The 17,202-nt window shown below is 51.2% G+C and overlaps 9 protein-coding genes across 9 annotated transcripts; 2 read left to right on the top strand and 7 right to left on the bottom strand.

The window, feature by feature from the left end:
* Nucleotides 1–617: 617 nt before the first annotated feature.
* Asppvi_010190 (putative exo-polygalacturonase) lies at nt 618–2,105 on the bottom strand (the record flags this gene model as incomplete). Its single annotated transcript, XM_043306036.1, has 5 exons — nt 618–973; nt 1,053–1,364; nt 1,410–1,492; nt 1,536–1,792; nt 1,839–2,105. 5 exons carry the CDS (start codon nt 2,103–2,105, stop codon nt 618–620), a joined length of 1,275 nt encoding a protein of 424 aa, XP_043161971.1.
* A 395-nt stretch (nt 2,106–2,500) lies between these two features.
* Nucleotides 2,501–3,818, bottom strand: Asppvi_010189 (NADH:flavin oxidoreductase/NADH oxidase; the record flags this gene model as incomplete). Its single annotated transcript, XM_043306035.1, has 2 exons — nt 2,501–3,598; nt 3,648–3,818. The coding sequence occupies 2 exons, from the start codon at nt 3,816–3,818 to the stop codon at nt 2,501–2,503; spliced, it is 1,269 nt and encodes a 422-aa protein (XP_043161970.1).
* Nucleotides 3,819–4,618: 800 nt separating this feature from the next.
* Nucleotides 4,619–5,716, bottom strand: Asppvi_010188 (sialidase family protein; the record flags this gene model as incomplete). The annotated part of the gene is made up of 1 exon (XM_043306034.1): nt 4,619–5,716. One exon carries the CDS (start codon nt 5,714–5,716, stop codon nt 4,619–4,621), a length of 1,098 nt encoding a protein of 365 aa, XP_043161969.1.
* Nucleotides 5,717–6,485: 769 nt separating this feature from the next.
* Nucleotides 6,486–7,793, top strand: Asppvi_010187 (F-box protein; the record flags this gene model as incomplete). The annotated part of the gene is made up of 1 exon (XM_043306033.1): nt 6,486–7,793. The coding sequence occupies one exon, from the start codon at nt 6,486–6,488 to the stop codon at nt 7,791–7,793; it is 1,308 nt and encodes a 435-aa protein (XP_043161968.1).
* Nucleotides 7,794–8,335: 542 nt separating this feature from the next.
* Nucleotides 8,336–9,266, bottom strand: Asppvi_010186 (putative cell wall organization protein/glutathione transferase (Gto3); the record flags this gene model as incomplete). The annotated part of the gene is made up of 2 exons (XM_043306032.1): nt 8,336–8,460; nt 8,513–9,266. The coding sequence occupies 2 exons, from the start codon at nt 9,264–9,266 to the stop codon at nt 8,336–8,338; spliced, it is 879 nt and encodes a 292-aa protein (XP_043161967.1).
* A 668-nt stretch (nt 9,267–9,934) lies between these two features.
* Nucleotides 9,935–10,600, bottom strand: Asppvi_010185 (uncharacterized protein; the record flags this gene model as incomplete). Its single annotated transcript, XM_043306031.1, has 2 exons — nt 9,935–10,532; nt 10,587–10,600. 2 exons carry the CDS (start codon nt 10,598–10,600, stop codon nt 9,935–9,937), a joined length of 612 nt encoding a protein of 203 aa, XP_043161966.1.
* A 948-nt stretch (nt 10,601–11,548) lies between these two features.
* Nucleotides 11,549–12,337, top strand: Asppvi_010184 (2-deoxyribose-5-phosphate aldolase; the record flags this gene model as incomplete). The annotated part of the gene is made up of 1 exon (XM_043306030.1): nt 11,549–12,337. The coding sequence occupies one exon, from the start codon at nt 11,549–11,551 to the stop codon at nt 12,335–12,337; it is 789 nt and encodes a 262-aa protein (XP_043161965.1).
* A 196-nt stretch (nt 12,338–12,533) lies between these two features.
* Nucleotides 12,534–15,152, bottom strand: Asppvi_010183 (transcription factor domain-containing protein; the record flags this gene model as incomplete). The annotated part of the gene is made up of 3 exons (XM_043306029.1): nt 12,534–12,682; nt 12,740–14,720; nt 14,838–15,152. The coding sequence occupies 3 exons, from the start codon at nt 15,150–15,152 to the stop codon at nt 12,534–12,536; spliced, it is 2,445 nt and encodes an 814-aa protein (XP_043161964.1).
* Nucleotides 15,153–15,699: 547 nt separating this feature from the next.
* Nucleotides 15,700–17,063, bottom strand: Asppvi_010182 (acyl-CoA dehydrogenase family protein; the record flags this gene model as incomplete). The annotated part of the gene is made up of 2 exons (XM_043306028.1): nt 15,700–16,709; nt 16,763–17,063. 2 exons carry the CDS (start codon nt 17,061–17,063, stop codon nt 15,700–15,702), a joined length of 1,311 nt encoding a protein of 436 aa, XP_043161963.1.
* Between the last annotated feature and the right edge of the window lie 139 nt (nt 17,064–17,202).

Here is a 17,202-nt window from a genome sequence, read left to right as displayed (position 1 = left end):
TGAGCCCTTCATCCAGAGACCGCATGACAATGCCGAGACTTATATGGGCGTCCTGTCAGACGAAGCATTTAGCGTCGGAATTGTGGCGCAGTGCAGTGGCCTGACAGACCAGGAACCGGGTACTGTAGCGAAATAATGAGTGATAGAAGCCAAATCAGGCCCAACCCGTACTGGACCAAAATGATATGTCTCCACTGATGTGTCAGTTTCAGCTTTAATTGCAGTACTATCCGGATTATTTGACTCATGCTCAATTTAATATAATCATACGAGTCGTGCGAATGGATAAGCGAGTAGCATTATGTCACTCGACCAAACGATAGCATAGAGTGCATAGGAGTCGCGTGGTTCCTGGATAACTGATTGGAGGACAATATTGACCGCGTCGAGTCGATCAATTTCTCGCTACATAATGCGTTACCTGCCGCAGACTGCGCGACAAGTCGATGAACGAGTAACTGTGCAGTAATTCCGCTGAGCCAAGATGCCAGGAGACTATTCATCCAATGGCTTAACAGCCCTTCTTCAAAACTTGTACTCGTACTCAGATGGATACTTCGACTGACCAAGCTTCCTTGACCGTCATGAAGCTAATTACCACCCCCCAATGAAGGAAGCTAACACCCTCCTGTGGCACTGGGCTTCTCACACGCTTTCCCTGTGCAGTTAAACCCCCGAGTGCCCTCGACATTACCACACAGGTACTCATCCGCCATGGTCCCATTCGGCAGCTGCACGTTCACGTTCTGAATCTGGATATCCGTGCACGGCTTGACAGCGCTGCACTGGAAGCTGGCCACCACGTCCGTCTTGGACGACCCTGTGATACCTTCAATACGCAAACCGCGGATCTGAAATTTCGACGAGGTGCAGTTGCCCGCCGCCCCTGCAAAGGTCGTGCACTGGGAGATAGTGAAGGGGGCACCGCGCAGATTGTAGGCGTGAAGATTGGAGGCGGATATATCTGAGGCATCTATTGTAACGGCATTTGTCAGAAGAGCAGCCCCAGACATCGAACTCCAAGAAAAGGGGAAAGGGAAGGGTCATAGTACAGCCAAGGCCGCCGCCACCGCCGTTGGGCGGGTAATTGACCTGTTCGCCCGTCCAGGTCTTGAAGTAGAGGCTGTGCAGCGTGCCGTAATACGTGATATTTTCGGCTCGGACGCGCTCGATGGTCTCGAAGACGTCCTTATACTGGCCGATGCTGCCTATGGCGATGCCAAGGCCCCGGTAGAAGACCGAGTTGGTGATGAGAATGTCGGTGGAATTGGCCTTGGTGCTGATGCTGTCGTCGCCGTTGATGACCGTCCAGTTGTTAAAGGTAATGTGGGAACTGTAGATGGTGTCGGCTCCGTCGGTATTGTCTTTCCAGTTAGCATTGAGGTCACGCATGGCCACTTGTTACTTACGAGCTGAGTTGCCGTTGGTAGTAGTGCTGTTCACATAGATCGAGTCGAAGAGCACATGATCCGAGTGAATTACAGACAACGTCCTAGTCTCTTAGCTATTGACCACTGCAGAGGATGGCTACTTACCACATCTGACTTTGTAGGAATCTCAGCCCCTGAAAGACCGAGTTGGATGCCCGCGAGACGGTGAGGGCGTGCGGCCTGCGAGGATAGTTCGACACACTCTTGACATAGTCATACCACACCTGGCCGTTGCCGTTCAGTGTGCCGTATCCATGGCCATTGAACCGAATGTTCTTGCCTCCTATCACCCATGCGGTGGACTGATTCTGATAGCCCACGTCCAGGGAGTGTGAGAGCCAGTACGAGATGTTGGTTCCCCACTGCGTCTGTCAGCCGACTGCAGGAAATGAGGCAAGGATTGTATACCAAAAGTGTGCCATAAAGGTCAATGTCACAATTGTGAAGTCCGCTTGTGTTCATCACACTGTTGACATGGTATGTGGTATTCTCAAAGACGATCCTTCCTCCTTTTCCACATTTCTCGAAGGCTTTGAGGATAGCAGGCGTATCATCAATTGATTCAGAACCTCCCGCCTTGACAGTACATGTTCGGCGATGAGACTGCCCGGTAGCGACATCTGCAATGGCCGTTAAAAGCAGAAGGACCCAGGGGACTATATTTGCCAGATACATGGTGGTTAACTACTATGGGTTGATATATACGGCATGACTCTCATCTGATATAGAGCTGCAGTTCGCTCCTTATTATCCCGAGTCCGAATCCTGATTGTTTGCTGAGCGTCCTATACACCGAAAATTCGCAGAGAGATCGACATCCTGCGCGGGGTCACGCCATCCCCCGCTTTTTATATTGAATATTGATCGGATACGAATGACGGAGAAATTCGACCAGATTTCCTGGTATTGATGCAGCGACTGATTGGAATAGACGAACGACGGAAAAACTGTAAGGCTCGGATACCCTGGACACCTTCCTTTCACATACACCGGAAACTAAGGAATGAGCGTGCAAGTGATCAATTGGTCATCTATGAGGTATCATCAAAGTCTATATCTATATGCAGCATCTATACATCAAAAATAGACTGCTTGTACACCGAAGGATCAATGTACGGAGTTCCTCCACGCTTGGTGAAGCCCCAGCGGATCTGATTAGCCATGGAGATTTCCACACCAAGATGCTGAGCAAACGTCCAGGCCAGAGCGGGGTCCTTCTGGAACCCACGACCAACAAGCGCAACATCGATATCCTGCTCCTCGAGAATCTGGTTCGCCTGCTTGCCGTTGGTGATGGCGCCCACGGCAGCAACCAGCAACTTGTCGCCGACGGCCTTCTTCACGGCGACGGCAAAGGGCACCTGGAAGGCAGGGCCGGACTTGACCTTCTGCTGGGCGAGAACACCACCGGTGCTGATATCAATCAGATCGACGGCGCCCTGTTTGACCAGCTCCTGCGCAAACCGCACTGTATCATCCGACCCCCAGCTCTGCTCCGGCAGGGTCTCCTCGCACCAGTCCGAGGCCGAAATGCGCAGGAAAACAGGAACGTTGGGGCCCACGGCGTCACGGGTCAACTGCGCAATCTCGAGCGACAGGCGGATGCGGTTCTCGAACGATCCGCCGTACTGATCGGTGCGGTTGTTGGCGGCAGGCGACAGGAACGACGAAAGCAGGTATCCGTGCGCATTGTGAATCTCGACAAAGTCCGCACCGGCCGCGATGGCGCGCTTGGCGGCCGCCACCCAGTCCTTCTTGAACTGCTCAATGTCCTCCAAGGTCATGGCCTTGGGCTTGGCGAAGGGCTCCGCAAAGGGGATATCGCTCGGCCCCTTGACTCGATCCGGCCATCCGCCGACCTTCTCCGTCGCGATGGCAGAGAATGAGATCCAAGGAGCAACGGCGCTGGCTTTGCGGCCAGCGTGGGCGAGCTGCACACCGATCTTTTGGCCCTGGCTGTGCACAAAGTCGATGACCCGGCGCATGGGGGCGATCTGCGAGTCCTTCCACAGGCCGACGTCCTGAGGGGTGATGCGGCCTTCGGCCTGGACGGAGGTCGCCTCAATCATCATCAGCCCTGGTCCGCGTTGCGCGATGCCACCCAGATGGGCGATGTGGTAGTCGGTCATGTGGCCATCCTGGGCGGAGTATTGGCAGAGAGGTGCCAGCTGAAGGGACTTAGCTTTCGTCAATATGAACAATGGTAAAAGGACTTACACCAAGGCGGTTCTGGAAGGTAACGCCGCGGATGGTCAAGGGCGTGAAGAGCTTGGGGATCTTCTGGCCATTGGTCTGGGGATTAGCTGCCGTACCAGCAGGAGGGTTTTGGGCTGGAGTGAAGTAGGGGATGCCCTCGGCAGGAGGCACGTCGATATCAACGACAGTCATTTTACTATGGTAATTATTATGAATGGTATTGATGGTCGATACGAAACGCTGCTGTGTAGGGATCTCTATTTATATACATCTCGAACCAGGCGCAGAAATCAATAGAACGGTACAATTCCAAGGATAACTCCACTTCTTCAGGCTTGATTTACAATCTTCCCGAGTAGTGGAGACTTTCCTCAGGGGAGCGGTACTAGAAATAATGCCGGATGGCCCAAAGTCGAGGCATATTGCGGCCATCGCTCGGCCACATGCAGTCTGTCCTTGGGTAGACATGGGGCAACAATATCGATTGCCCAGGTACCGGGCAGGTTTTCTGTCAGAATTGCCTACAAAGGCAAAAATAAACATCAGACCAGTCCAATCCTTTGCCTCTGCCGAAGAAAAATCGAAAATTAGGCGTACCACAGTGGAGCATGCAGATGGAGGCCTTAATCAGCAGGCGGAGACTCGGAGCAAAATCGGCCCAAAAAAGTCTCCGAGGACGACCAACCGAAGGCTTGCCAGTTGGCCACGGGATTTGGGCCTGGAGACATCACCTCAATGAAACGCATTCTTCATGACGACGGCGATCTCTATGTCCAACGAACGAAATAACAAATACTTAGGTTAATATAAAGGCGATATCGCCGAATATTACATAGTCTCGCATTGTTCTCTGTGCCATACACAGCAACGCCTTCGTGACTTGACACTCTTCTTTTGAAAATATAGTATATATTCTAAGATGGTCTCCCAAGTCCAATGCAAACACTCGTATCCAAGTCTATAGTCCAAGATGTATGTGTATATGCAAGAAATTACTGCAATGTAACAGTCTTGCCCTTTGGGCCCCCTCCGCACTCATACACCGCCAGCAGTGTATGATGATCCAGAGCCAAAACACCCGGCCAGTGACTCTTATGGGGGCAAATCACCGTCGGCCGGGTCCAGGAGATACGTCCGTCTTGCGGCGGCCCCGCAAAGACCATCTTGACGCAGGCGTTCTCCGTCCACTGCACGTCCCGCTCATCCTCGTCCGTCATGAAAATCACCGCCAATGAGCCGTCGGCGAAGGATGCAATCTGCGGCGCTCCGGCATTGTGGCCTCGTGGCGGCACATACACTTCATGCCGCCATCCCCAGGTCAGGCCGTCATCGTACGAGATCAATGCCTCGAGGTTGAATGTACCGTACCTCGTAGTCTCGAAGACCATCACCAGCGCCTGGCGCCCATTGTCGACGGTCGACGCGATTCCAATCATACCATCGCGGATCCGATCGTTGATACCCTCGAGACATTCCGGTTGTGACCACGACGACCCCTGATCGAACGACCGCACCAGCATCGTGCACTGATTATCGTGGGCGTATTCCTGTGAATAGAACAGCTGAACCTCCCCTTGACGGCCGAGCCGCATGAACGGCTCCCAGATTCCATTTGGAGGGGACTTTTCAACGGCCTGTGAAGCGTACTGCCAGCTGCGACCGCCGTCTGTGGACCGGCAAACGGTTATACGGAAGTGTGTAGGTCCGTTGGGACCGAGATCGTGGTTGCGAAACGCTCCGAGGACGACAGACGGTGCAACTTCAAGGAGGAACAGATTGTCACAGTCGCCCTGACCGCGTGTCACCTCGCCAAAGTCGTGGAATGTGCGACCGCCGTCGGTACTTTTGGCAACGGTCAGGATGCGGGTTTGACCTGCGAAGCGCGTGAAGGCGGAGAGGATGGAGCCGTCGGACAGTCTGGCGAGACGGGGGTATGTACCCGAGTGATCAGAGGAGAGAAGCCGTTCATCGTTGTTGATCAATCGGTTTCCTGGAAGACGGACGTCGTTCTGGGGCTGGAATGGCTGTGGGCCGCGTTGGTCGTCCAAGCCAAATGTTTTGAGGATTTTCTGGCCAAGGTGTMCAGGCATATTGTGTAACGTTTCTGTCTCTTCCAAAATCTATGTAGTTAGAACAATGCAAATGCAACAAGGATACCCTGGAGCTGCTCAGGTTCTTAAGTGGTACAAGTGCCAGGGAGGTCAACCTCAGGCAGCTTGACTGTTGTGAGGGACGCGGGATGCCTCAGGCTGATGACGTCAGATGACATGGTCGCCCGCTAATCATTGGCTGTTATATGCACGGAATAACAATATTCCTGCCGGCCAAGACACGAATGTAGCTGCCTGAGGCCCGCAAGAAAATGGCGCATTTCCACCACTCCCATTGGAGGAAACAAGTCAAGCTTATTGACAATTGCGGGGTAAGCTGATCATGAACAGTCAAGGATCAACGCTGCTGGGGCAGCTTGGCAGTCACATAATGGCAGACCCTGGATAGACAGCTCCCTCTTATCAAGTCGGCCTGGAATCTTGTAACAAACCATCTTTTCAGCAAGTAGAATTGGCAGTTTCGAGCTTTGACGAGTGAGGAACAATGTGTCATGTGCCGGATCCGGTCCGGATCTGGAACTCATCGACCAACTTTAAAGCTTAGAGGCAAATTCAGTCTTGTCGTACAAAGGAGGGGGAGCTGCGCGTCTGTGCTTGGGTGCGTCTTGCAGCTGATCTCATGACCGGAGCATTATCTCGGTTCCTTTTGCGTGCTGGAATATTTACATCTTGTAGAAGCGTAGGATGTTGTCTCTGCCGACGCTATAGTCATCTCAATAGGGTCAAGTTGCTAGAAAAGGTAGATACAATGTCGCTGCAGACATTACTTGTCCCCTCGGTACAGAGGATTATTCCTATCAGTCCTCCGCCTCATGTCCTTTCCGAGTCTTATACGACTACTCGCACAGATCACTTTGCTACTCTCCCAAATGAGCTCCTTTTCTTGATATTTTCCCTTCTCGAAGCAGAGCAGTCCCCTCATGAGATCAAACTCGCCCAATGGAGTCCTCTAACCAGAGTCTGCCGACGGTGGCGCGATGTCGCAGAAACCCTCCTCTACCGGACCCTCCTGTTGAAGGACCGTAACCCTCGCATTGTCAAATGGTGGGCAGCTGATAAACAGAGACTGTCAAAACTGCTGGCGACGTTGCAAAAGAGACCCCATCTTCGCTACTATACCCAGTCTTTGCATGTGACTGTCGACTATGATACGTACCCCGAGGATATCCTTCACATAATGGATCTTCTCCCTTGCGTTCGGCAACTGACAATCCAGTTGGACCTTCTTAAAAATTCATACCTCCCGCTTCTGCAGAGCGTTGTAAGGATGAAGCTCGAAGAACTCGAGTTTGTCGGATACGGCGCCTCTCCTTCCTTGAACCTGCTGTTCACTATCTTGAGCCAGATGCCAACCGTGAGGAGACTCTCCACCTACCGTTGGGGCTGGTGTCGGGATGGCAGCGTATATACAAGCTTCGCACACGACGACAGTGCTTCTATGACAACAGAAGAACTATCACAGCTTCTTCCATTTAACAAACAAGGAACATCCGCACTGACGAGCCTTCATCTGCAAGACCCGAAGACATCGATTGAGGTAACCGAGTGTTTCTTTCGATGGCCCGCTCGACTCGAGGAGATCAGTCTCTTGTCACTCTGCTACGGACCATATGAGAGTCAGTACGATGCCCGTAGCATCCAGCGACTGCTTTCGATTCACAAGGACTGGCTGCAGAACATAACCCTGGGCCCTATTCCGCCCCAAGGAGGAGACATTCCCGACTTTTCAGACTTTCCTCGTCTTAACGATTTACATGTAACTCTGTACAAGTCTTCGTCCAATAAGCGTGAGACGCCGTATGCCATCTACAAGAAGATTGCAGCACCCAATCTCCGACATCTCGAAATCGACCTTGGCGATGAACGTCAGCCGGAAGACCAGTGGGTGGTTGAGTTTCTTGCTCTCGTGCGACTTGGACGGAAGAAATGTCCTCGACAAACATGTATCCAATGCGTGGATGTCAACTACTGCCGATGGGGTGACTTGGCCCTGGGACTCGCGCGGAGGAGCAGTATCAGCTGTGAGAGCGTGCGATATTATATCGATGTCCAGTGACCACGTCGAATATCCTGCCTGGTGTCTCTAATAAGCCTGCAGCAATTCCTACACCAATGAGGAACTTGAGCCTAGCAGATTGGATATTTACCGGATATTGCACCCTATCAGCTGCATCTCATACCTTCAGTCCAAGGCTCCTCGCGGAGATGCCAAGTAGCAATATAATGTCGCTTAGAAGTGGGCTGGTCTCGAGACGTTCTCTGGATATCGTTAAGTTTCAAACGCATTTGCGCCGGAATAGCTTACAGTCGCCGGTTTATACTGGTAATTCTCTGAGTCCCAGGGGTGCCAATACCGGAAGTCAGGGTCTCGAATACAAGAGTGGTTTAAGCAGAGGCGCTGGGGTCACTACTAAGCGTGACCTTATGACGTTAAGCTGGCTCGACAGAGGCTGCTCCTACGCGAAAAGGACAAGTATACCCAGGTCAAAGAGAAGGAGGCTCGATAGTGACGAATCTCTCGGAAGTGCATATAGAGTACTGTCCAAAAAGTGACAAACTCGTCTCATTTCACTTTTGTGGTACTGGACAAAACAGACACTAGCCTACATAAATAGAACCAACTCTCACCAGACCCCAGTTGTGATCCACACCAGACTCGATATCGGGTATAGGGCCCATGGGGACGATACCTTTTGGATTTATGTCGGGTTGGGTCTTGGGATCTGTCCGAGTCAGCTGATAAATAGTAATGCAACTCCCTCAGATTGCACCTACAGCTTTCCTTAATATGCTTGAAATTAGTGGTTTCCCTGAATCCTTCCACGTTATAGTATAAATTCTTCAGCCAGTTGTTGATGGTCGGATAATTGTGCCGGATCGTTCCCAGGTTGCACTTGCAGTGCTGGACGTAGACGGGATCGAACCGGATGATGGTCGTGTACGCCCTCAGGTCGACCTCGGTGATGTGCTTACCCAAGATGAACTGACCACCATTGCTATGGATGAGTTGCTCGAGCCGGTTGAGTGCTCGAAAGACACCTGGAACCGCTTTGTCGTAGTCAGCCTGAGAGGCCGCGCTTCCGGCCATGTAAACGCCAATGTTGAGATCCGCTTGCATCCAGGCAGTGATCTCGTCAATCTGAGATTGCAGAGTATTGGGGTATAGATGCACTCTCTTGTGGACTACCGGCAGAATGGGGTCGAATGCATTGGGTAGCCAGCGGAGCATCTCGGCAGAGTCGTTGCTCACAATTGTTTCCGTCTCCTTATCCCAGAGCACTGGGACGGAGTACGGTCCTTTGTAGTMCTTATCGGCTCTCAGGTAGATCTCGCGCAGAAACGCGCTGCCATAGAGATCATCAACTGTTGCGCCGGGATATTCATCGTTGGTCTTTGGGAATCGTAATCCCTCCCCTTTGATGTTGGGGTTTGGTCTGACCACGGACAAGGAGATAATATCGGTCAAGACACAGAAATGACGCACCAGATTGACCCGGTGAGCAAACGGGCAGAAGAGTCCTGTCGCCATGTAAGTCAAATTTCGTGATTGAAATGACTGACAAACCAATGTAGAGATGGTAGCGTCCTACGACGGGAGGAAAAGGTCCATCTTTGGAGATAACCCCGTGCCAACCATCATTCGTTCCTGGTTTATGGGCCATGGTACTGATTATCAATTACTCGATGCTCTACTGTGTTTTGTTTTGAAGATTGAAAGTCCAGAAAAGTGAAATGACAGATTGTTCAGCACTGAGGTAACACAACACTGCTGACGTCAGGCGGAGGAGCAGAAGTTCCCCGCATGTATTTCATCATGCTGTTTGATGCAGTTGGGGATGCTATTGCCATTAATCAGAGGACTAAGATAATTTAAATTACATCGAAGTAGTAATCAGGCCAGTTATTACTGGCATCATTTGCTCACATAGATAAGATTCCGGAATAATTTCTAGCTGTGACTACCTCCAGCGACTGGGGATGAGTGTCGCAAGTATTGGACAATAACACTGTGGCAAAGATGGCTACGGCATCTTCTCAAGCAGACAAAGACATAAGGAGAGTCGACTGGATTCAGCAATTCACGGGTTGGCTTCGAATACAGGACCAATACTCCCTGGATGCTTCCTCACCATCAAGTGACCGATTTCCTCGGACTCTTCGCCCTGATCATGAAGAGACCCGACTGCTGACTGAGAATTAGTCGTCTTCCTCTTTGTCATTTTCATCGCTCTCATCGCTTTCATCGCTTTCATCGCTTTCATCGCTTTCATCGCTTTCATCGCTTTCATCGCTTTCATCGCTTTCATCGCTTTCATCGCTTTCATCGTCTGCATCGATTGGATCGAATTCCTCGCATTTCTCGCATCCACATGGGCTCTCGGTCCCAGCCCATGGGTTGACCCATTCGTCCTCGTTCTTGGCCTCTATAGCCTCAGTAACCTCTTGGATCTCTCGCTCTGACATGTTACGAAACTCAGCCGTAATTTTCGTCTCGTTCGGGACCTCATATATTGTCCACAGATCCAGCAGGACCTCGAAGTCCACTTTCTTTCCGTGGCCCCGAGGCCCCGTGTAGGCACTCAGGTAGCATCCCTCGAGACCACCGTCCAGCACGGATGCCCTGAACCTGTCTAGTTCCGCAAGGGTGTTGTACGGACAATGCCAGTCATCGGCCATTCTAAGACGATCGTCCATCACCTTAATCCAGTATCCCCAGTCTTCGTTCCAGCCGTAGTGGATGATAATGTGCTCGTCGGCTCGATCATCCGCGATGTACCACGACTCTTTCTTCCATCTTTTGATTATCAGAGACAACTCATAACTTGTAGACAGGCGATGGTAAACTTACTTCTTTGAAGCCATAATGAACTTGCGCGTTCGCGGTGGAGGCTCCTTGTCAAGGCTGCGGATGGAGTAGCTGCGGATGAGAGAGGAAAGAAGAAAGGGAGAAGACAAGGGGAATTTATATTCAGGTATAATCTCATGCATTCACACATAGCATGAAGAATTTGCACATCATAGAAGATTCCGGACTTTGGTATAGAGTGAACGCGGGTCTGCCTATGATGACCAGCCAGTAGAACATCACGATCTCATTGTTAGACTCTTAAGAAGCGGAGACTCACGCCGTGTAGTGAAATTGAGGTGAATATGAGGCCAAAGAAAAGAATATTCTCCCAACAACTGCCTTAGGAGAGATGGCTGAATCTCTTGAGGGAGAGAGAAAGACAGGAAATGTGTGTCATCTTTGGACGCTCTTCCTCGAGCTACGAGATGCGCAGTATTCTCGAAGATACAAATTCATATTTCAAAAAAAAACACAGTACAACTCTTTCAATATTTGATGCTCCAGTGAATCTGCCGGGAACCGGTTCCAGTTCGGTAATCCATGGGTGCTGTAAAGCGACTGGTGCTGCAAACCTACACGCTGCGGTAGACAGAGTGGAGGTTCACATCTTCCAAGTGGATGAGAGTCACCGTGACACCGTATTGAGCGATGCAGTAACCATCAAGGCTTCACTTCTTTGGAAGAAGATGGTAAATACTGCGTAGAACTCATAAAAAGATGCGTAGAAGCCGCTGCCGGAATGAATTCCTGTTTACAGTTACTGTCCCCACTCTCGGACCGGAAGTGGCGCTCATTGGCTAACAACGGCGCGTTGCTCACCCAAAAGAGTAAATGCACCCACCGGAACATGGCTGTCCAAGTATATAACAACGACCTGCCACGAAGACGAGGAATCGCTTCATCAAGATCAGCAGCCCATTGAATTCCAAATCATCAGTGATCCCTTTGTCCTGCGAGCTAAAATGGCCTCCAATACTATTACTGTTTCCCTTCCTCAACTCGCAAAAATGATCGACCACTCCCTCCTTCATCCTACGATGACAGACGCCGATATCCTCGCAGGGCTCAAGATTGCCCGAGATCACAAAGTAGCTACTGCTTGTGTCAAACCCTACTCTATTCCTCTCGCCGTGAAAGAATTGGCCGGGACGGATGTCCTCGTCTGCCCCGTTATCGGATTCCCGCACGGGAACAGCACCACTGAGATTAAAGTGGCCGAAGCAATCGCGGCGGTCAAAGCAGGGGGTACTGAGATTGATATGGTTGTCAATGTTGGTAAAGTCCTTGGCGGCGATTGGGAGTATGTGACCGAGGAGATTCGACGGATCAACGACGCGGTCAAGGCCAAAGGCGCCCTGCTCAAGGTCATTTTCGAGAATGATTATTTGAAAGACGACGACATTGCACGGCTTTGTGAGATCTGCACAAGGCTGGATGTTGCGTTTGTCAAGACTTCGACCGGATACGGATTCGTGAAGCAGGCGGATGGGTCGTATAATTACAAGGGCGCGACGGTGAGGCATCTCAGGCTGATGCGGGAGAAGGCTGGTGAGAAGGTGCAGATCAAGGCTGCTGGCGGCGTCAGGACCTTGGACGACTTGCTGCACGTCATGAGCTTGGGTGTCACTCGTATTGGCGCCACAGCTACCGTGGCTATTCTGGAAGAGGCGAGGAAGCGCGGCATTGGAAATGAGCCAGTTGAAGTATCCTTCAAGCCGATGAGCAATGATGGGGAAACGGGTGGATACTAAGATAGATTCGGCTTATCATTGTAGCAGGTTGGTCAGTGTGATAGCTGATATTTGGAGCGCATTTCTTCTGCACAATATGACCTTGGATATATGCACTTGTAATTGACCCATAGACATCAAATCGACTATCTTGATGTACCACGAGTAGGCTTGACAACCCGGAAGGAGCATCAAACTGTCAATGCATTAAGATGCTTCAATCGTGAAATGGTAGGGTATCCGGTCCCCAAATCCACGTTTGTTCCAGCATTGAAAACCCATCATCGTGTAGTGTCCGGGCGTGTGATGTATCAACGGCCAATGGGTCAGGATCAGCCCAAGAGCTGTTAACATATGTTGAAAGCACTAGACCCGTTCAGCTTGCGACAGTACAGTACAAATCAAATATCTTGCTTGACTCACCTTGGTCGAAGTCATGGAGCGCCGCCGACACCGAAGCGTCCTCCACATACTGAAAATCCGTGAAGTTGCCGAGACTGTTAGGGTCCGGTGTCTCTTCCCAGGTCTCTGTTCCTTGGGTGTCTCGAGAATCAAACATGGTTAATTGGCGGTCCGTCTGCATGACAGCCACAGCAGCATCGTGAGACGACCCCCTCGGATGCTGGCCGCTTGAAGATTGCTTTGGAGAAAGAGTACCGGTTTGAACGGCACTGACATCGACATCTACACCGCTTTGTGGCTCTGACCATCGTATGGGCTTCGAAACGTCGAGCATCATGCTCAGCTCTTTGTCCAAAACTAGTTTAGCCAACCTCTGAAGAATATCCAGGCCCTGCGTGGCTAGTGGGGATCGAGCCTTCAGTTTCGCTTGAATGGACATGAGCCGATGCAGCCCAACTTTGGCTTCTTGAGCCTGCGGCGTAAGCGGCTCAATACTACTTAAAATCCCAAGGGCAACTCCCGCGGTGAACGTATGGATGCTAACAAAGGCAGCGGCATAGGTTTCAGAGACAAGGTCGAGAATAGGGCTATTCAAGAGTTCGGACAGGCTCATGCCTGCATCATGACAGGCTCTCATCGATCTCAAAAAAGGATTCTCTTGGATTGTGTCAAGACGAGACATATCATCCAGCTTCTCGTCAGCTTTAGCCACGAGCTTGTACGACAGAAGCGGCCTGTGAGTTAGGATCATGGTGTTTTCATACGCAAGCTTAAGTGCTAACGCCTGAAGGAGGTAGATATGATTGTCGAATCGAATACCCGATGCGCCAATGTCTCGATCAAATTCTTCCTGAGACGAATAGCTCATGCGGGTAGAAGCAAGCGTCTCCCACCGTAGTTTCGGAGGGATATCAGCTCGCCAGTTCCGAAGTCTTGCATCCAGACTAGCTACCTTCATAACAACAGCGCGTAAGCTCGAGCCAGATTCACCAGAAGCCCTGTTATTGTTTACTAGACCCGGCCCAATCCCATAGAGCTCGCTGAGGACCGCTTTGGTGAGAACCGATAATTTGGACATGTAGTACTTGTAGGACAAAAGGGTGGTCTCACATCTCAACGGTTCATCAAAGGATATAGGTGACGGAGCATTCCGTAGCTTTGCCGACGGATTCAGTGGCTCAACATCACAGTCTGCGTCTTTGATGCTATGAGGATAGCCGTAAGACATCGAACAGAACGTCTCTATCTCGTAGATGGCCCACCAGCAACGCTTCCTCGTTTCATTCTGGTTGCGCTCGATAGGAGTTAATGACAAGTCTTTGTCAACCTTGCGGTGTAAGTTGAGCGACTGGGCAACCCGAAGGCCGCAGCCGCAGACCGGCCATGCTAGCCGAGGAGCACCGTGGAAGAGATAGTATGTTCCTAATAGGATGCACGTTTGAACCACTTCTAACGACCCAACCGAGATAATATCCAGCAAACTGGATTTTATGGCTTTAAAAATGCACTGCTTGAGCGTCTCAGGTTGGACATCGTGGCGAGCAAGGAGACGTTGCCGGTAGGGTCCGACATAGTGCGCTCCAATAGCAATGACAATCAAAAAAGTGCTGAGAAACCCTAGATCGTTGCAATCTTCACTTGCGCGGTCTGAATGTGTCTTATACAGGTGTGGCCAATTCTGACGAAAGTCGTCCTGTTGAAAGATGAGCATAAACCAATGAACTCTGTCAAAATAGGTATCGAGGAGTAGCTCAGCAGCTTCGTAAGGTGGCAACAGTGACCTAAGTTCTGCCAGAGCTGGCGGCGATGAGTACGCCAGCGGGGGCATCGGACGTAGAATCCGTCTTCTTGTCCCTGTACCGCAAGGTGGACGGACGCCTGGCTCAACGGCTTCCTTATGCCTGATTTCGGAATTTTCTCCGACAATGTCCTGCATGGTGCCTCCAGGAATGGCATCCATTATCGGATCACGAGGAGTAGCGACATTGTGTAATTCAAATGCCTGTGTCTTTTGATCAGAAACCACAGTGGTTTAATATGAACACGGAGTCTCTCACGCCATTCACTAAAGACAGGGTCGAGCTTGAGTTCCATATCGGAAGGTTAGCCTGGTTAAGACCCCCATCCGTAGCGGGAACAGAATCTGTTGGCTCATCTGGAGCATGATTTGTCCCTGCATGGCAAATCTGGGCTTGTTCAGAAGAGTCTCCACTCGCATCAGGAGGCGCTGTCCGCGGTCGTTTAGAATGTGGTTCGCTGGTGGAGTGCTGCCCATGTCGGTAGGCTCTCCACCGGCTGGTCGTGGCTGGGAGACATTCAGCGCCGGCTCGGGAACACAGTGTGCAAGGACGGCTGACATCACACTAGAGGAGCGCTTTAGTACACTTCCGACGACAGAGGGTGCAAAACGACCTTCAATTTCTGGCGGCGACATCTTTGGCACGCGGTCGGCACCTTCCTTGGAGTTCTTGGGGAGGCCATTGAGGGTTCATTCTCCATTCATGTTCTCATTGGAATAATAGGTGGATCAAGTATGGAGCTGCCTTGTTTCAAGTTGTTCTGTGTATGATAGAACCTTGCCATGACACTCGGGAGGATGAATGGACAGAGCCAAGTTGTCTGTGGGGGACGAACCGATCGGTGTCTACGACTCTCCGCTCATCTGATTTGCTGCCTGAGGTGTCGGTCCATGTCCCATCCACCACCTTTCCAACGCATTACGTTGCTGAAACTCGGCCAATTTTCGATAAATTGTTGTAGTAAGTCAGCAATCTCATACTCTAATAAAGTTATTCCTGCTAATATGTAGCCACATAACTTAGGAATGGGGCTGCAGGGGCTACAGTGAGGACCTATTGTTCGTTTATATGTCGCCAAGGATATACTATATCTAGAGTGATGCTTGAATGCACTCTAATCACGGAAGTTCCAGCCATGAGGAGTAGCATTTTTATAGAGCAGATCTAGATCTTCCTCGCAATCTAATAGCTCCTCGGTAGTTGCAACACCTTCTCACTGACATAATTCAATATCATCTCCCGACTCACCGGGGCAATCCGAGGGACCAGGCATTCCCTTAGATACCGCTCAACATCATACTCCATGGCATAACCCATTCCTCCATGCGTCAGAACTGCTCTTTCACACGCCGTGAATGCTGCCTCAGCAGCAAGGTACTTGGCGCTGTTACAAGCCACCCCGACCGAATGGAACGGAATGGAGCTATCCGTTCGTGAGGCATCATACAACCGCGCAGCATGGTAAGTCGCCAACTTGGCCGCTTCTAGCTTCATATACGCATCTGCCAGCGGATGCGCGATACCCTGATTCTGTCCGATGGGACGTCCGAATACAACGCGGTCGTTGGCGTATTGCGTCGCGCGCTCGAGCGCCGCATAGCCCAGACCCAACGCTTCACCGGCCAGCAAACACCGTTCTGCGTTCATTCCGTGAAGGATAATCCTGAACMCTTCATTTTCCTCTCCTACCAACGTGTTTGCGGGGATCTGGTAGTTGTCGAAGAAGACCTCGTTGGCGTCGACGGCGCGACCGCCCATTTTCTTGATCTTGCGCATGTCCAGACCGGGTTGGTTGCGGTCGAGGTCAATGCAGAACATTGATAAACCGTGCGTGGATCTCTTTACTTCTTCGACGGGGGTTGTACGCGCGAGCAGAATCATCTTGGACGCGACTTGTGCACAGGTGATCCAGATCTTTTGCCCGGTGACCGAGTAGGAATCACCGGAAGCATTTTTGGTGGCGGTGGTTTTGAGCTTCAACGTCTCTAGGCCCGTGTTAGGCTCTGTGACGCCGAAGCATGTCCGCCATGTGCCATTGATGATTTTGGGAATTGTCTCCTCGAGCTGCTTCTTGGTGCCGAATTTTGCCAGCGGTTGTGTGGCATACACGTTGGCATGGATGGCCTGGGCACCGGCCATTCCTGCGCCGGATTGAGTAATGGTCTGCATCATCATTGTAGCTTCTGAGATTCCTGTTCACAGTCAATAGCCTGGTCTCTGGCTACATTGAACATGATATACTGACCCAGTCCAGCACCCCCCAATTGCTCCGGCAATGCAATTCCCAACCATCCATCCTTGGCTAGTGCGGCATGAAACTCTTTGGGATCGCGCTCATCCTGATCACATTCCTGCCAGTAGGTGTTGGGAAACTTGGCAGTGATCGCAGAGATGGCATCGCGGACAGTGAGTTGTTCTTCAGTGAAGCCCGTCAGTTCCATCAGTGGCCGACGCGCCGAGGTTGAGAAACGCGATCGGACCAGCGGCCATTGCAGTCGGACAGCTAAGGTCCTAGGATGAAGTGCCCTTCTGGCCAGATGCGACATTTTTAATCACTGAACTATAAATTTTCATTCTTTCGAGGCTGAGAATGGTGCATATAAGTCATGGAAGAAAATCAGGCCGACTAACCGTCATAGCCGTTAACCGGCATGTAACCGCCAACCCCGCACATCCCAGACGTCG

The sequence above is a fragment of the Aspergillus pseudoviridinutans genome, assembly GCF_018340605.1.
Source record: "Aspergillus pseudoviridinutans IFM 55266 DNA, scaffold_8, whole genome shotgun sequence".
Lineage (NCBI taxonomy): Eukaryota > Fungi > Ascomycota > Eurotiomycetes > Eurotiales > Aspergillaceae > Aspergillus > Aspergillus pseudoviridinutans.
Note: the sequence above shows the minus strand (reverse complement) of the source record. Positions and strands in the feature narration are given on the sequence as shown.